This window comes from Meleagris gallopavo, chromosome 5 (assembly GCF_000146605.3).
Source record: "Meleagris gallopavo isolate NT-WF06-2002-E0010 breed Aviagen turkey brand Nicholas breeding stock chromosome 5, Turkey_5.1, whole genome shotgun sequence".
Lineage (NCBI taxonomy): Eukaryota > Metazoa > Chordata > Aves > Galliformes > Phasianidae > Meleagris > Meleagris gallopavo.
Window position 1 is genome coordinate 12,526,563 of NC_015015.2, and position 17,971 is coordinate 12,544,533.

The following is a 17,971-nucleotide window of genomic DNA, read 5'->3' on the forward strand; positions in this document are numbered from 1 at the left end:
CTTCAGTTTTACATTAAACTCTAAGTCAGTGATGTCTGTCAATCACTGTGAGAGGACTTCACAGAAATGGATCTTTTGTCAGCTGAAAATTATGTGTATTTGAAAGAAATTGACTTCTTAAACCTAATTTTCAGCTGATGAAAGAATAATTTCTGTAAAATCTCGTGCTCCAAAACAGTGAGCTTAATAATCAGAAAATTTGTGAGATGGTTCTGAATCATCCATTACTTCAAATAGGCCAGAATAAAAGATGGTATAAATTTGATTGCTTATTAGTTTTGGTAATGAAATCCTTCATTTTTTTTTTGCAATGTTTTTTTGCATGTTTGTTGTGCAAACACACTTTTGATTTACTCTTTCCCCTTCCATTAACATGGTCTGGAACAGAGAAAGAACACCAAAGCCAAGTGTGTGGTGTGCTCAGAGGAGCAGGGCTCTGCGCCGTGGGCAGAAAACAACTGCAAAACTCCGTTTGAGGTTATTTAGAAAAGGATCTTTTCTGTCTCCTCTTTTCATCTCTCAAACACATTCTTCCTCTAACTTTTACAGGAGAGAACAGAATCCTTGGTGAAAACATCGCTGGTTTTCCATCATTTCATTAGAAATGAAACACTTGTTGCAGCAAGAAATACAATCCTCAGGGACAAATTACAAAGGCAGAAAAGAGACCTTTTTAATGACTTTCTGTTAACAGATGTCCCAAAGCAGGCAGAAAAGGCCCCTTTTCATCCGAGGCAGTTTCTCACCCGGTGTGGGCAGCTTCTAAAGCTGCTGTTATAAGATACGTGCACCTGAAGAATGACTGGGGGAAAGGTAGCAGCAGATGGGAGAGGGAAAAGCACAGGAAAAAAGAAAAAGAAAAAAGGAAAAAGAAAAGGCAACAGAGAGAGGAAGAGGGAAAAGGGAGGAAAAAAGAGGGTAGGGAAGGTAGAAATAGCAGAAAAGAAAAAAAAGACTCTAAATTCAAGACTGAGCGTGCAGCTGTAAGAAGCTGCAGAAATAATCACTACACATCAGCTGCACGCCGCATTTTGCACCAGCACGACTGCTGTGGTTAACAGAGTTAACCAGTCGGTCGCTTCAGCAAGCAGAGCGATGCTCAGCTCATGAGGCCCCGACGACGCCCGCCAGCCCCCGCCAGCAGCCGGTGCCCGGAGCCTTGCGCGGCCAGCAGCAGTGGGACAAGACCCAGCCACACAGCCGTTACAGCACAGAGCCCGGACACGCAGCCCCACCTCTGCGTAGGAAATGCGGGCAGCCGAGGCACTGCGCGTGTCCCTCACTTGCAGGAGATGCAGGGCTGCACGATGAGGGGCGGTGATCGGGGTGGGGGCTCAGGGAAGGGCCGGGGGCGGAGGGCGGGAGGCCACTTATACCCCCCGGCCGCTGCGCCTGGGAGGGCGGAGTGAGCTCAGGTAGCGGTCGGCGTGAGGGGCTGTAGCTTCCCAGGACACCGCTGCTCGTCCGCATGGAGGCCAGGCTGCTCCTCGGGGCGCTGCTGTGCGCCGGGCTGCCGCCGGGTGAGCTCCTACCTCGGGTCAGGATGCACGACAAAGCAGTCTGACCGCCGTTAACCCGGGACTTTTGCTTTGCAGCTTGGTCTCCGCGAGGTGCCAGCGCGCAGCCTCCCGCCGGCGGCGACTTCCCCATCCTCAGGTAAGAGCAGCCGGGGTGGAGCGGGGCTCCTGCGAGATGGGCTGCCCCAGCCGACCAAACCTGCCGTGTTCTCCTGCCCGCAGCCCAAGCAGCGCCGCGGGACCTTGGGGAGGGGACGGCCTCGGCGCGGCCACGCAGGTAGGGAGAGCGGGCGGGCAGCGGGGGGTCTGCGCTCATCCCTTTGGGCTATGGGGTGGTCTCTCACGAAGGGTGAATGGGGCTGCGGTGGGTCCTTCGTGACTTGAGGTGATGCCTCGTCCTGCCCGTCTGGTGGAGGTATCAGGCGGGGCTGCTGTGGGGTCACGGCTTTAGGCACTGGTAACACCAGGTGCTTGGGGACTGAGGCTCCCCCCAGGGGGTCATTATACGGAAATAAGCTTCATTTCTTTCTGTGGTGGTTTCTGGGGGCTTTGAATGCTTCTTCTACAAGAAATATGTGCAGGAGAAATGGGGGAAAAAAATACATGTTTCTTTTCTTAATCAAGAATATGAACTAGAACAAACCATTTCTACATGTTCTCCCTTTTAATAAGCTGCCTTAAAAGAAGGAGGTACAGCAGTGCTAAGGTAGTTCTTATATTCTCTGCAGGGTTTATGTTCATAGAGACATAGCTCTTAATGTCAGTTTTCAGTCAAACGTGTCAATAGATATTTAGAACATGGAAAGCACTTGCTGTTTTACAAATACTTTATAGAATCATTCACAGGACTGAGAAATCAGAATGGTAAAACTACAGTGTATGAGAACCAAATATGATAAACGTAATTGCATCCTTAGCTAAAACCCCATAGATGCTGCTGATGGTGTTCCTTGTGGGATTTGGGAATGTTTTTTGCTATTTCTATCACTTTGTGTACAATAAAAGATAGATAATGTTATCCTACATTACTGAGTAACATGTTTATTACTGAATTTACTTTGACGAAATCTGAACTTTATTTCAGTGGCATAGTAGTTGCTTATATAACCATTGTAACGATGCAGCTGCAGTTCTTCAATCTTCAAAATTCCACAGTGGAATAGATGAAGACTTGAAATAGGAATGGCTGTAGTGTTTGTTTTACGTAGTAAATAAGCTATGTAAATAAAAGTAAATGCATTTATAATAAGAGAGAAACTTATGATGATAAGTTTTAGGCTTCTGAGGATAGAAATGTCCACATTGATTTGAGAAACATGTTAGTTGCCCTAAATGCAGGCTATGCTAGAACAAAGGTAGGTTATTGTGAAGATAAGTCATGTGTTTTTAACATAGACACGCTAATTATTTTAAATTATAGCTAATTATTATTCTGAGAATTACATGATGGTATAGAGGCAGTTAGCAGTTGGTGGGGAGGATAGGAATATGGGGTAGGGTATGCAAGAAAGTATTCAGATGTGAGTTTTGGGTATTTTGGTTAACAGGCTGAAAATCTGTTTGCTGTCTTCATGCCTATTGTGCCTATCCTGTGCGTACTGATAGTAGCTTATTGGAGTCACTGGAGTGATGATACATATTAATATGCAGTAATGGTTTTTTGATAAATCTTTAGTAAATTAAATATGAAGCAGTGAGTTTTATAAAAATGGTAAATTTGTGGAGAGACTGGGATGAGTTTTTGCCACTCTTGGCTTTAGCTGCTTAAATAGCTTTCTTCTTCTTCCTGAAAGGAGTCTGGAATGACAGTTCATAATGCTTCAGTTAATACAGTATCGTTGTCTCAGAACAGAAGACTTCACAGTATGAAATGTGGACCATCCAGTAAGTTAAACTTTTTTTTCCATGGAAATAACTTCATTTGTCCCTGATATTCTGCATGATTTAATTATTGCTATGAAGGAAAAAAGTTGAATAATACAAATCTATTAATAATAATAATTAATGTATAAGTCGGTGCTATAAAATTATGCTGAGAAATTTATTGCTGCAATGATCATAGTGCAGAATTTAGTTCACTGTGTTTCTTGCAAGTGAATTTTTTTAATGGCACAAATGAATTTTGTGTTCTGCTTCAGAGAAACTGACAGAAAGGGTTGAGAGTCACTGTGCTACTTGAACAGAACTATTGCAAAAAGATCATGAGTTAAATCACTTCAGAGTAGACCTAGTACTAAAGCAGAGAAGAAATCTAGAGTGGAGAATGAAAGTGTTTCAAGCTAACTCATCATGCCTGAGCTTTTAAAAGAGGATGTAGTTATGACAAAGAATTGTTTCATTGCCCTTTGTAGATGCTATAGAATGAATCTCCTAGAATCATAGAAAAGTTTTGGTTGGAAGGGATCTGTAGGACCATCTACCCAACCCCCTGCTATAAGCCTCAGCATGGTCTTGAATGCCTCCAGGGAGGGGGCGTTCACGACTTCTCTGGGCAACCTGTTCCAGCGTCTCACCAACCTCACAGTAAAGAATTTCTTCCTAATATCTGGTCTAAATCTATCCTCTTCCAGTTTAAAGTCATTTCCCCTTGTGCTGTCATCACTAATTGCTCTTACAAAAATTCCCTCCACAGCTTTCCTGTAGGCCTCCTTCAGATACTGGAAGGACTGTTTTCTTTCTCTATAATGCATTTCTACTGGTCAGAAATTTCATAAAGGCTTTCTATTTCTGATGTCCTTGCTTTAGCAATATAAAGTTGTTGGAGGCATGCTTTAAAAATCACTATCTATACTTGCAGGTGGAATATTTTTTTTGTCCCACTTTTTAACAAGTTCAAAATCTAGACTCAGAATTGTCCTTCTTAAATCCCAGTGAACCCCCTGTGTGGGAAATGGAATCCATTGTTGCCTGTTTGTGATAGGTGCGTATGAAAAACAAAGCAAAAGAAAACCCATTCTGTTTTCTGAAAGAGTTTAGATAAAATTTTCTAAACACTTGAGGTGATGTTTCTTTTCAACCCTCTCTGTCCGGAGGGAGATGCAAGTTGCTGTTGTTCTGTCCATGGGTTTCACTTTGTGCCAATCTAGGTATATATAAAATACTTAACCCTTTTTATTATTTTATTTTTAAGCCAGAAAGGGAAGCTATCAACTTCTTTCTCCTCGTTTAGCGCTGTCTCTCTAGATGTGTTGGAGATGTTTTTCAAAACTGACTATCACAGACGTATTTCACACTGACTGTTGCAGTTGTTCGTTGTTACAGTAGTATTTTTCTTACTTCCTACAAAAGTCTGCATAGGTAAAACCAAACATGTTCAATATGAACTCTTTATATGATGAGTGTGTGTGGTTGTTTTTTTTATTATGCAGTGAGTCTCTTTACTATTGTGTTCTATTATTCAAGTATGTGCAGTTTAGGAAGTAATAGTGTCTTAAGTCAATGGAACAACAACAACAAAAGATATAGGTAAGTATCAAGAGGTGAATTGTTGGCTTAGTTTCTTGTCATTGGGGAATATAGGTTTTGATTTTAGATGATTAATCACAATATTTGACAGCAGTTAGCTGTCCATAGCTCTTTAAGCTGCAGCTACCTTCTGCACGTCTGTTTATAATTCTACGCTATAAACTAAGAAACTCAACCGAATAAAATGCACACACCTCAAAACATACAAACGAACCCAACAAAACAAAAACAACTGGTCAGCATGCTAAGAGATTGAGATTACCAAAACTAATTATTTCTGGAAGTAACTTCCAAACTATTGCTGAAAATTCCTAACAAGTTAAATACTTCAAACACTTCTGCGTTGAAATGCTGAAGGAGGTCACCATTTATATAGCTTCTGCTAGAACCTTACAGTGTGTGTGTCATGATGGTGTATAGCAGAGAATCTGCAGTTAACTAGAAAGCTGTGAGTGAAGTGTTAAAAATAACATCTTCTCATTCATCTCAGGAAAAAAAATGAAGTTTTGCATTCTGAAGTAATGAGGTCTTTGTCCTCATTTAAAGGCTGCATTGCAGCCTGCTGAACGCTATATATTACAGTAGACGTGCTACTACTGACAGATTATTTGAAATGCTGAATGTTAAAAGATAATGCAAATAATAGTAGTTTGTTAGTTCTCCCATAGTTGAAGTGATACTTGAAAGCACTCTTGGGAAAGTATGCAGTGGAAATTAGGCTCTTAAAAAAAAAACAAGCTTTTGAGAATATTAATGGTTAATGTACTTAATTATAAGCATTCTTCCTACTCTTATGAAATGAAAGTAGTCCAGTTGATGCTTCTTGCAAAGTTTGATTTCAAAATGCCATGGTTTTGTTTCATTTTACTTTTCCATTCCAGAATGACATTTGCTGCTTTTGAAGTAAAGAATCTTTCTAGTGCTTTGATAATTTTCACGCCAATTGTCTACATTTGCTTGAAAATTTTTAATAGCTTAGATGAAACTTATTCACTTTCAGATCTCCTCCAAATAAATCTTCCATGCTTAACTTTTCTATCCAAGTGAGTCTTAACCTGAACACCCTGAAAGCAAACCTGCCTTCAGTGATTTCTGTGATTTTTATGCCATGTCTTGGAAATAACAGTAACAGGCACTTGTAAGTATTAGAATTCTGCATTCTAATGCTTTGTAGAAAAATACCTAAATGAGAAGTCTACATCAATCAAAAAAATCTTTCAAGCATTGATGGTGTATTGATGATAATGCTGTATTACTGTTAAGTTGCTGGAGCAATTGGACTGACATTGTGATTAAAAATAAAGCATTCTAAAACTGATATGCATGGTAATGCGCATGCCAGACATGTTCTTGAATGCTTGCTTTTACTTTTATATAAACTTCTGAGTGTCTCCTTGGCTTATCTTAACTTTTGTATGAGACATAGATAATGGCTTCCTTTGCATTTAGCTCTTTGTGGTGCAGGAGGACTGCTGTCCTTTAATGCCTGTATCCTACTTTCTGCTGATGGGCTTTATATTATATAAATTATTTTCAGCTGTACTTTTTTCTTCTGCTAAGGATGTGAGCAAATTTGAAGAACAAACTTTGGGTGAGGGAACCCAAACTTATACTTGGCTAACAACAGAATAGGTTCATAGCTTAGATGCTACGTAGTTTATTATGCCTTATTGCCATATTGCTTCTCTAACTGAATACAAAATATTGTGATATTCTGAAGTACATTTTCTTTGACGAAGATGCAAGATTTCTTTGACCAGTTGCCATACGAAATCGGCAAGATTTATAGTCAGAGCCCAGGTGTTGAACACTTGAGAAGCCAGCCAGAGTTGGGTGGGATTACACTGTATTTCAAAATGGATTTTATAACTTCCTTTTGTCAAGTCTGCATGATGTTATTCAAGCGTCTCTACTCAGAACAAAAACAGTCACCTCTGACTCTTGGACACTGATCATCAGGAAACATTTACAACGAAGTGCAAACAGACTGGGTTATGGTGTCTAAGGAGCTGTACTGATCTTATTTAACATACTGGTCCATAACGGGTTGGAATGCAGCCTGTTCAGTAGTTAAGAGATGTTTAGACTTAATGAGAGAGGAGCAGAGAACTCAGACCTTCTTTGTAAGATAGTTCTAAATCTTCTTTAATAAAGGAGTTTCTGACACTTGGCTTTGTGATGATGATGGTTATGTTATCTGGGTGACCTGCAGAGTGTAAGAGTAGAGTGCATGTATTCCTTTCATGACGGAGATCTATGTTTAGCCCTTTGTTATGGGATGTTTATTCTTGATAGGTGAGGAATTTCTTCAGTGTTAATTGAACATAAATAGATGTTCTGAATTCCTGATTAAAGGAGCCCATTGAATGTAATTGGAATTAACTCTATGTTCTTCTGATTACCTAATGAAAAATTACTTTCGCTTTGCACACAAATTTTCCGTGCTGTGGAAAGATGCCCTGCAGTAATGTAAAAAGGGATGATATGAGCAGACACAACAGCTCAGTTTATTGTGTTTTCTTAGAATCACACTTGTGGAAATAAAAGAGGACTTCATAAAGAAGAACACACTCTTCAAACTGAATTAACTGACTTTTAGCTGGGAGTTCACTTCTTGCTTTTCTTTCTAAAAGGAAGCAAGAGGCTTGTTTCCCAGCTACTGCAAATATCTTCAGATCAGCTGACTATGTCCACAATTGAAATAAATGTAGCTTCAGGCAGGTTACCTGAGCCATGCTTAAAGGGGAATCGTTCAACCTGAAACATCAAAAGGGAGCAACTTTGTCCACAGCAAAGAGGAACATGACTTGCAGTCTAATTGCAGATTATTGTAGCTTGACAGGCAAGAGGGCATAATCTTAGAGAAGCCAAGAACAGAGACCTGAGCTCTGATTACACAGGTCTCACAACGCTCAACATGAAAGAGAGCTATTCTGCCTTTCTTGACAAGAGGGATAAGGTTATTGTATTAGTGACAAGATTGATCACTGTGAGTATGTAAATGAGGTGGCTCAGTAAGGACCTTTCAAATGTAGTGAGTTTAAAGCTTTTATTAAGTATGGCTCCCTGGTGCCTGTAATGTTCTCTAATGCAGGTAAAGCAAACTAAATATTTGCTCTTAAAATATATTGATTAGAAAATTACTATTGATAATACATCAAAAAAGGAGATTCTAGAACAGGAGAGAAAAGTTGCATTGGTCTTAGTGGAGTGAGGAATTCAGCATCTGTTCAGCAGCAGTAGGTTGTCAGTGTTCAACTCCTGACCTGTTTGGCTGCATTTGTTAGCTTTATGGAATTAAACAATTAGTTCATGGAAAAACGTTCCAACCATTCTATAAAACAGTTTAGAATCTACTTTTGATATTTATATTTTCCATGCATGTATAATGAATGTCAGTGCTGAGAATAAAACCTGAAGATGGTGTGACCCATGAAATCATAAAACAGTGTATTTTGTTTAAATAAATTGCAGTTTGTACAGATTTTCAGAAATCAGCTTTGCCTGCATTGACAAAGCCTCAAACCATATTTAAGTACTATTTCTCAAAAGCTTAAAAGGTAATCTAGGTGCATTAGGGCTTCTGTGTTCACCACTTATGTTAACACATTTCATATGTCAGGGTTTTACCAAAGTGAAAGAAAAGGTTTTTTTCTTTAAATTCTGCTTTTCAGGACAGCACTTAAGCAATACATGTTTTATTTTTCAAGAAAAACGTATTTTTAAAGGCAAAGGGAATAAAAAGGATTAAACTACCTTCTCTTCCTGAAATAATTTCTTCTGAACTTGTGTGCTTAGTTTCTGTCTTTAAATATCGGTATATTTATTCTGACACGACAAATGTTTTCTCTAAACAACAGAACTTACTAGGTGTTGTTTTTTTTTTTTTTGCATAGTAAGCAATTATTAAAATACAAATGCTTTCCCAAGTAGACTTAAATTTTAGGTCAAATGTTAGAAAAATAAGTGATTATATCGTAAGAGTTAGAATAGCATTTGATTATAATGTCTAAACTTGGTAGCAAGAAGCTTAGAACTTACGGCATGGAAGGAGAGCAGACAGTTGAAAGATGTATAGCTGGGATCTTGAGACCTATGTGTCTGTGATAGAGCTGGCAGAGCTTACGCAGCCAGTATTATTTGTAGCATTCTTTTAAAGAAGGATATGGGCTTTGAGCTGTTTCGTCTTATAATACGTGTTTACTTCATTTATTCAGTATATGAATGGACAGAAAGTATGTCAGAACCCACAGCCATTTTGATTTGTCCTTCTGAATGTGTAATATGACCAGATGCTATGAACGTATTTCTTAAGATGGAGTTTTTCTCAGCACGTTCCTGTTTGTGGGGTCCTGTGGCATTCGCTTGGGCTCACGCAGAATTTAAATGCTAAGACATTGTCTGTCATTTGTGGAGTTAAAGATCAGTAACAGAAGTGGGTTGTAAGAATGAAGATTGTAATTTGTTTTTAATGCGCCTTGTTTTTCAACTCAGGTTCATTTGCGTGTTTTAACGGAGGTGAATGTGTCTACAGGGAACTCTGCAACTGCAGTCGATTTAATGCATCTGGACCAAGATGTCAGACAGGTGTGTTGGGAGGAAACAGAATGGATTTCTGTAACTGCATGTGGGTTCCCACAGCTGCAAAAATTACTTCTGCCTAAAGTTTCCTTCATCTTCTGGTATTTTTCCCTTCCTCTCCTTTCTGTGGTGCTGTATTGCACCATGTTGCTTTTCAATACAGATTAAATCTAAACAACAGCAGTACTTCTCAAGTGACTCTCCTTTTGTTAGTGTACAACACAGGTGCTGAAAGAGATCACATATGCAGAACATGGGGTCAATATCACTTTGAAACTTTCGATGGACTCTATTACTATTTTTCTGGGAAATCCACATATGCACTTGTGAGACAAACTGAATTAGATGAGCAGAGTTTTTCTATACAGGTAGGGGATTGCACTGCTACATTCCCTTTTTTACTGTTTTTGAACATGCTGATGCAATAATTTTAGGAGATTAAAAATAACTTGAGATGGTAGTATAGAGGGATCTAGAATGTAATGTACGTGCAATTCTAACATAATAATACTACCAGCTAATCTTGCAAAAATTATAAAGGTCTGTAAGAAAACAGTTGTCTGTACTTTCTAAACCAACAGCTCTTGTGTAAAGACTGCTAATTGTACTCAGAATTTTGGGAAGAGTGGAATTCTTTGTTCACATGCTGAAGGTGGGATTGTGAGTTTTAGTTGTGTAGCATACGCATTTCGAAGAATTCAATTATAGTCTTAGCTTTGACAATAATAATTTTATTTTACAGGTGAATAATGATCCTGAATGCCTTTCTTCTCCATATTCTTGCAAACGGTCTGTTAGTTTATTCTTTTCCGGAGATGAACAAATAAAAATGAGCAGTGAAGTCACCTATAAAGGATTTGGGTAATGGTACTCACCTTTCTGAGGCTGTAACAATAGTTGTAATTTCATGATACGGTTTTAATAACAGATATAAACAAGATGACTTGTAGCTTAAAGAAAAGAAATATATTCATACCACAGCTGTAACCAGCCTTCCTCAACTAGAGGAGTAGTACAGATACAGAGTAGTATCTGAGGGTGGAGGTATCTAAATAAGCAGTATGTAATGTCAAGAGTCGTTACATCAAGTAACTAGTAGTGGTATTCCTTATTTGAGGTGTGTGTGTTTTTTTTTTTAATCCTGTCTTGCTTCACAGACTTCAGTTACCTTCTGTTATTGGAAACTTACACATCCAGAAACTAGCTGGATACTTTCTAGTCAGGCACCAGTATGCCTTTACTCTGGCTTGGGATGGTATATCTGCAGTGTATATCAAAATGGCACCAGAGTACTTGGGCAAAACACATGGACTGTGTGGGAACAATAATGCTGTCCTGCAGGATGATCTTGAAACTAGTTATGGTGAGTATTTAAAATAATTTCAGTGGTGCAATACTTTTCCCCACCCCCCCCCCAGGTAATTGTTACTGTTTAGTCTTCAATTGCAATGCTAATTGAATTTTAATACGCAATTTTTTGAAATGAAAAATGTTTTATGGAAGCACTTCTTGATGATACTGTCAACGAACAGAACTGACTTCAGTATGAATGGGAGCCTGGAAGGTTATGAGCTTTTAAAACGAGTACTCCACTACTTACAGTGGTATTTGCACTTCAGATTCCTGGGACCTAAAAAAAAATGCAGTTGTACCTTTAAATGTTCACTGCCCTCTAAGCAGTTTTACATAGGGACCTGTGGAAGCCTGAGATATTACTACTGGAAATGAATATATCATTTTAATTAGTAAATAAATGAAGATTGCCAATTCCCATTTGATACAACGTTTCATTTATATTAATACTTTCAGAAGTGACCAGTGATTCTCAGAGTCCCAGTCCCTTGGATGCCAATTTCAGATACAAACTAACAAAAAAAACCCAAAAGAACAGGCCCACTTAAAGTATTTCAGTCTAGGCAATAAAAACTTCTGGAAATTGTTGCTTTGGGCTCTTTAACTCTTCACTCCTCCTCTTTAAAAGTAGGATATTTCTTTAGAATACAATTACAAAGCTCAAAGTACAATATGTAGTAGGCTTCCTTTGCTGTTAAGGCATGTCACTCAATTTTGTAAAGCGTCAGCCCATTAAACAGTTAGCTCACTAAATCAAAATGCTTTTAAGTTAATACCAAGATCAATAGCTCGTTGTGTTCATTGCCATCAAACATTTCCCTACCCTCTCAACTTTCTCATGGTAGCTCGGTTGCATAAAGCTGCAATTGTAGCACAAGTAGATGCACTGCATACTACTTTTATCTGAATATCTTGAGGAGCATTAGTAATGCAGATAAGGCATGATATGCATTTTTGGATAATTTGAGTAGTAATCAATGTCACCACATCTCTTTGATGGATTATACCATTCTTACCTAGTTAAAAGCTCATGTTGGATGTATCTACTCATGAAGAACACATACTTGTAGATGTTTACATAGATAATGTAGATAATTATATTGTACCCTTGTAGTGACTCAAGAATGCCTTATTATTGAGTTTTAGGCTATCTGTTTAGAAGCATTTTAGATCAATGCAAATTATTACAGATTTCTTTCCTGCTTTCATTCAAAGATGGCAGTAGGCGCAGTCCTACTCCCATAATGTCCTTCCTGGTTAGATCACCTGTTGAGTTAGGCTCTTTCTGCCCTTCTAAAACTTCTTCTCTATATTCCCTTTTAAAGGGCTTTCTGTGTCTTATGAGGACCTGTATCTTTTCAGACTTAGACCTGATTCATCTTTTTGTAGGTAGTTGTATGGTAACGGTTGAGTCATGGCCTGAACCATTGATTGAGCACCTGGGGAAAGGACCCAGGCAGCCCTGGGAGTGCAGGTGAAGGCAATTCAGCTGTGTGACTGGGGGGGTGGAGCCTGGCTCCACCTGTCCTAGACCCCATTTATAGGCTGACTGCCACTGGGGGAGGATCTCTTTCAGGAGATCCTACCCTGGTGGAGCTTTCAGCTGCAAACCTGGAATCTTCTGATATGGGTAAGCAATCTTCTTCCGTTGCACTTTTCTATAGTGCCAATCCTCTCATCATATTTTTCTGTCCAATTGCTACAGTAATACTTGCTTGTCTCTTTTTAACGTGATAATATGATTGTTCAGATGTTTCCTTAGTATAGCAGCATTGTTTTGCTAAATCACTCTATTGACTGTATGTGTGTCTTGTTTAGGAAAATTGACAGATGATATAACGGAGTTTGTGGAGAGTTGGCAGGAAAATCCTCCACAAGGACAACCCATTTGGGATAACTCTTTTCTCAATGAGCCACCTTGCCTGACTCAAAGCCATGAATCTTTACAGGTTTGGATCCTCATGAAAGGATTATTACCATAGTCTTTGTTTCTTACAAGAATTTGACTCTAAATATTCTCAGCTCTCCTTTGGAGAGGTGGATTAAGAAGGCTGCAGTAACAGCGTGTAGCTTATCCCTCTTTTTTGCTATACTGATCTTCTGTGTAAGTTTGTAATTTAATATTTGACCTTCTGGGGATATTATGCTGTCTGAGCAGCCAAAATAAGTGTTTGAATTTCAGGTTATATTAGTGAAGTTGTAAACTAGAAGCTCATTCTAGAGCTGATTCCCATTACTTCTTTTAGGAAGGATAGGAAGAAGTGGGCATATGAAAATAAAATGAAAACATGTTTTATTTACTAGTATTAAAAAAAAAAACAACAAATTCTGTCACTTTGGTTCACCACATCAAAGTAGTTCTCATTTGTAAGTAATATTTTGAAGTTATAGCCCTGAAATGAAGTGCTTTGAAACTAATGGTGATGTGAGACATCTTAGTTCTGTTATTTCATATTTTTAATTTAAATAAAATGAAGACTTTGCATTTTTTCTAGGCTTAGTTGCAACACTATCTATCCTTTTCTGGGAAAGGATATATTATTAGCATTATTATGGCCTTGTATAAAGTTTCAATGTTATGAATACTCTGGCATGTGAAGCACTGTGTTACTAGCCATAGCTTCTAGTTGACGAATGGAGAGGGGTCCCTGGTCAGCCTGAGAGAGGTCTGTTCTGTTTTTGCTTAGTATGTTATTCTGCTTAGGTTTACTTAAAACCTTCACAACTACAGTCTCTTCAATTTCAGAGAGCATATGCTCTGTGTAATACTCTACTGCATCCTCCATTTGAACAATGTCACGAATATGTGAGCCCTCTTCCTTTTATGGCAAGCTGCACCAGTGATCTTTGCATGTAAGTGAATGTTTTTGAGAGATTCCAAAGCTATTATGAAAAACATTGTCCTTTATTGTGAGAGTGAATTCTAACTAACTGGTAACAACAGTAATGTGCCTCTTTTCTGCGTACTGATTATCTGAAATTCTTTTAAGAAGTTAAAATGCGTTGCTTTTCTCACTCTTTCTAGTTGTACTGTCAAATTTCTGTGGAATTGTTTGTTTGGTGTAAGGATGGCAAGGTTCAGTTATTAATTTATTAGTAGTAATAAACAAAAATTATTAATTTACCTTTCCTTGAGTATGGCATTTATTTTCATGCTTAATATGTGACATCATTAGTATTTTTGAATCTTAAAGAAAGTTAATTGTGAATAGATCAGTTGGGCATTCCTAAGCAGTAAACATTAATTGAACCAAAACTTGAAATTAATTACCTGCATGCTCACAAACTATTTGAGTTTATGCTATCATTTAAAAATCTCATTTCAAAGCAGCTTTGACTGTTTAAAAGCCAGGGCATAAAACAATTTCATTTCTTGCAATATAACAACACTCTGGTGGAAATTCTCTTATGCCTTCTTCTGAGTGTTCTGTTGGATATTGTTTCTCTTCTAAAAACCAAGACCCCTATTCACATCTCTATTGCTGTATCACTGGCTTCAATGGGTTTAATGTCGGGTTTCCAGTATATCGATCTGTCTTCAAGCATAGTAGAATGACATATCCACTTAAGAGTTTTAGCCTCTTCAGTCAACAAATAAAAGCTATATTAATTTAAATTCAAACTGGGCTAGTAGGCAGTGTAGGATCAGTCATGAGATTGAAAGTAAGACAAAAATAATATGTCAATTTTTGCTTGTTGTAAGGTCAGCAGTTGATAATGCAACTTGGTGTCGAGCATTAACTGAATATGCCAGAGCATGTGCCCAAGCAGGAAAACCTCTTCATGGATGGAGGAGGCACTTTCAGCCATGTGGTATGCAGACATCTCAGTTCTTGGAAATACTGCACAGTAGTTGATTGCTTTTCATAATTTACTTTCTTTCCTCCTATTGTGAACAAATATAGTTATCAGTGAAAGCATAACTATGGACTGCAATGCTGTATACAAGTTAGGAATTTTTTAATATGCGTAATCTGTGGTGAGTATATTGAGTATGTTTTTATAAGCTTAGTCCTTAAGGAGTCCCTGATGTTTCAGTAAGATTGAAATGTTTTTCTCATGGGGCTACTCTTTCAAATATTGACCAAGACTTCATAGATTTCTGATATGGAAAATAAATCATGACTGTTAAAAATCAATTTGAATTACGCTTGAATAAGTCTTCACGTTAGAAATCACAAGAAGTAAAGTTGAAAGAGGTCATTTAATTTGTCTGGAAAACAAGAACAACATTGCTTTATCATTCATGAAAGAAACATTTCCCATGTGCTTCCAGCAATGTTGGTTAATAATATTCTACTGTTTGCTTTGCTGATCTCACAGCTTTGCTGTAAGAAAGGCCCTACCTGTCCTGTGATTTAAGATGTATTGCTTCTTGGTGCACCTGCAATAGACAGACTATGGATATATGAATATTCTGTTTGCATGTTAGAAAGTCAATGTATTGTTGGTACAAACAACATATATTCAGTTCACTTACCAAAGAGTAAATACCTGAAATCAGTGTGTGCATCTATTCATGTCGTGGGCCAGTAGCCCAAGAGCTCTTTGTTTCTCTCTCTTTTCTGTTTTGTAGTAATTACCTGTCTTGAACCATTGACCTACAATGAGTGCATCAACTGTTGCCCTGCTTCATGTCACCAGCAATCACAGTGTATTGACAGTGAACTTCCCTGCATTGATGGATGCTATTGTCCGGATGGTAATGGTTTTGCTACTCAGATATGTATTAGCTGGTGCTACTTTATTTTCTGATTGCTTCCCCCCAGGTTTACATGGCCTGTAAAGCATTCATAGTAATTCTTTATAAACACCATGCAAAGAGGGTGTGGATAATTGACTGTGTTTTTCTCATTTGGTGACGAGGCTTTTCCTCAATCTAGCAAGTAGGAATATTTGCAGCACAGATCCAAATTCCAGGTGTAGAGTTCTGTAGTTGAGTAGAAAATGTGCTTTGCTCCATTGATTTTTTTTTTTTTATGTATAGTGGAGCCAGCCTCACAATTCTTGTGGTTGCTGCTTGGTTTTATTTTATTTTTTCCTCACAAAGGATGTCTGCAGGTTCAGGTGTTTATGAGAGCATGAGTAGAAATCATTCATGTGGGTAGAAACAAGTTTTATACTGAGATTTACTGTTATCTTGCTTGCCAGAACCATACATTTGGTAATTCAGCCTATAGCAAAATGCTGCACTTAATATTAAAGGATATTTTTGTCTAGTTTTCATCTTCTTACTGACTTCTCTTACGTATGTAATTATATTTGATCATTATAGAGAAAATGATATGCCATAGATCCTTGAACCCTGTTTGCTCTAAGTGTGATTGTCTTTGTCATGTGGTTCATCTTATATGAGCTAGTAATCTCTTAGTTTCTGGATCTCTAATAGTTGAATAATTGAAAACAAACAGCCCATTCTCTCCACCCCTGCTTCCCCCTCCTCCCCCCCAAAAAAACCCTGCTGTAGTAAAATAAGGACCAAACAGTGCCTTAAAACAGTCAAAGATTTATTAATCTGTCAAAAAAAAGCCAAATGTACCAAATAAATGTTTTTTCCACATTATTGAGTGACTCACGCTACTAATACATCTCAAGCAATTTAGGAATAGAATATAAAATGACTTCCAAATAGCCCACAACTTTATATCCTACAACTTTATATTCAATGGAATATGACCATTTGTTGCTCTCAGTTCTGTTGATATTTGTAAATATTTCAATCTTTCTTTCTTTTTCTTCTTCTAGGCTTTATTTATGAAAATGGATTGTGTGTCAAGCCTATGGACTGTCATTGCGATTACCATGGCAGTTCTTTTGAAACAGGTTCTGTGGTTTATGAGGAATGTAATAATTGGTTAGTACCTTTTCTTTTAATACTGTAGACTTAATCCTTCCACTGTTATGAGAGAGAGATGGCACTTAAGGCCTATTGGACAAAATTGACTAATCGTTACATTTTCTACATACAAAAAAATTGTTCCCTAGACAACTAGTTGCTATTAAGAGACTTATAAAAATAAATTTGTTAATGGAGAAGAAGAGCAAATCATGGATACCGCAGAGAGTAAGGGAATGTTTAGATTTTTTTTTTCTTGAACTCTAAAAACAATCTGGAATTAAAAATCTTAGTAGGAGAATTACTTTGACTTTTTTTCTTCTGTTGTTGCCCTTGGAATCCAGGAAAAACAACTGAGAATAACCATATACTTTTCATGTTGAGATTTTATTTTGTAACCTTTTTCTTTTATTTCAGCACTTGCATTGGAGGAAAATGGCTTTGTACCAATCTTACATGTCCAGGTATGTTTAAGAAAAAACAGTCTTGGTTACTTAACTTTTTTCAGTGACTATGAATTTGAGGTAAAATATTGATGCTCATTTTAACTTTTTTCCCACTGAATTTTCCATACAGTTTTTTTTTGTTTGTATCTGTTTATTGACATATTTATACACAGATTAAATTAATAAGTGCTCTAGATAGCAGACGTGCCTTTCAACTTAGCTCAGTAATGCATCTGCCCTTAGGTTGCTATAGTGTCTCTGATAGATGACACTACCTGGTTGTTCCTGGCATTCAACTAAAGTTTCCTCTGTAATCTTCAATTGATATACTTACAGATATGTTTTCATGGAAGAGTTTCCAAGTGCAAGATTACTATTTCATTGTTTTATTTTGCTTTTCCTCATGGTATTCATGCCTAGTGATGTTGTAGCTAGGTATTAGACAAAAGTCTGTTAATTGTTTTCCCAAGTTGCCTGTCAAATGAGGAGTGCTAGTCTCACTTAACTCATAAGCAACAAAGCTACAGAGATTAGTTAAAAGGATTTTCAATGTTAGAGGGTACTCATAGCCTCATGGTTTATGCAGCTATTAATAGAATCAAGCTCTGATCTAAGAGTTGTGAAACAGAATGCTTCTGGAAATGGGTTTTTAGAGCCGCACATCACAATGTACGCAAGGAGCGTACATTATTGTCTCACTGCAGTGGTGGAACTACTTCAATATTTTGGCCTGGCATCAGATACAAGCTTCTTTTTTTTAAAAAAAAAAAAGG

At 37.8% G+C, this 17,971-nt stretch overlaps 1 protein-coding gene across 1 annotated transcript; it reads left to right on the forward strand.

Annotated features, from left to right (window-relative positions):
• Positions 1-1,384: 1,384 nt before the first annotated feature.
• On the forward strand, positions 1,385-17,263 carry LOC104911042 (otogelin-like). The gene is made up of 14 exons (XM_031553371.1): positions 1,385-1,520; positions 1,596-1,656; positions 1,740-1,794; positions 3,311-3,401; positions 9,477-9,569; positions 9,777-9,931; positions 10,306-10,424; positions 10,721-10,926; positions 12,735-12,865; positions 13,663-13,769; positions 14,620-14,729; positions 15,493-15,618; positions 16,662-16,770; positions 17,170-17,263. The coding sequence occupies exons 1-14, from the start codon at positions 1,469-1,471 to the stop codon at positions 17,261-17,263; spliced, it is 1,509 nt and encodes a 502-aa protein (XP_031409231.1). The 5' UTR covers positions 1,385-1,468.
• The last annotated feature ends 708 nt before the right edge of the window (positions 17,264-17,971 follow it).

Coding starts and splice junctions, on each gene's coding strand:
- LOC104911042 (XM_031553371.1), top strand. CDS start 1,469: ATGGAGGCCAGGCTGCTCCTCGGGGCGCTGCTGTGCGCCGGGCTGCCG. Junction 1,657..1,739: donor GGCGACTTCCCCATCCTCAG/GTAAGAGCAGCC, acceptor TCCTGCCCGCAG/CCCAAGCAGCGCCGCGGGAC. Junction 3,402..9,476: donor TATGAAATGTGGACCATCCA/GTAAGTTAAACT, acceptor TTTTCAACTCAG/GTTCATTTGCGTGTTTTAAC.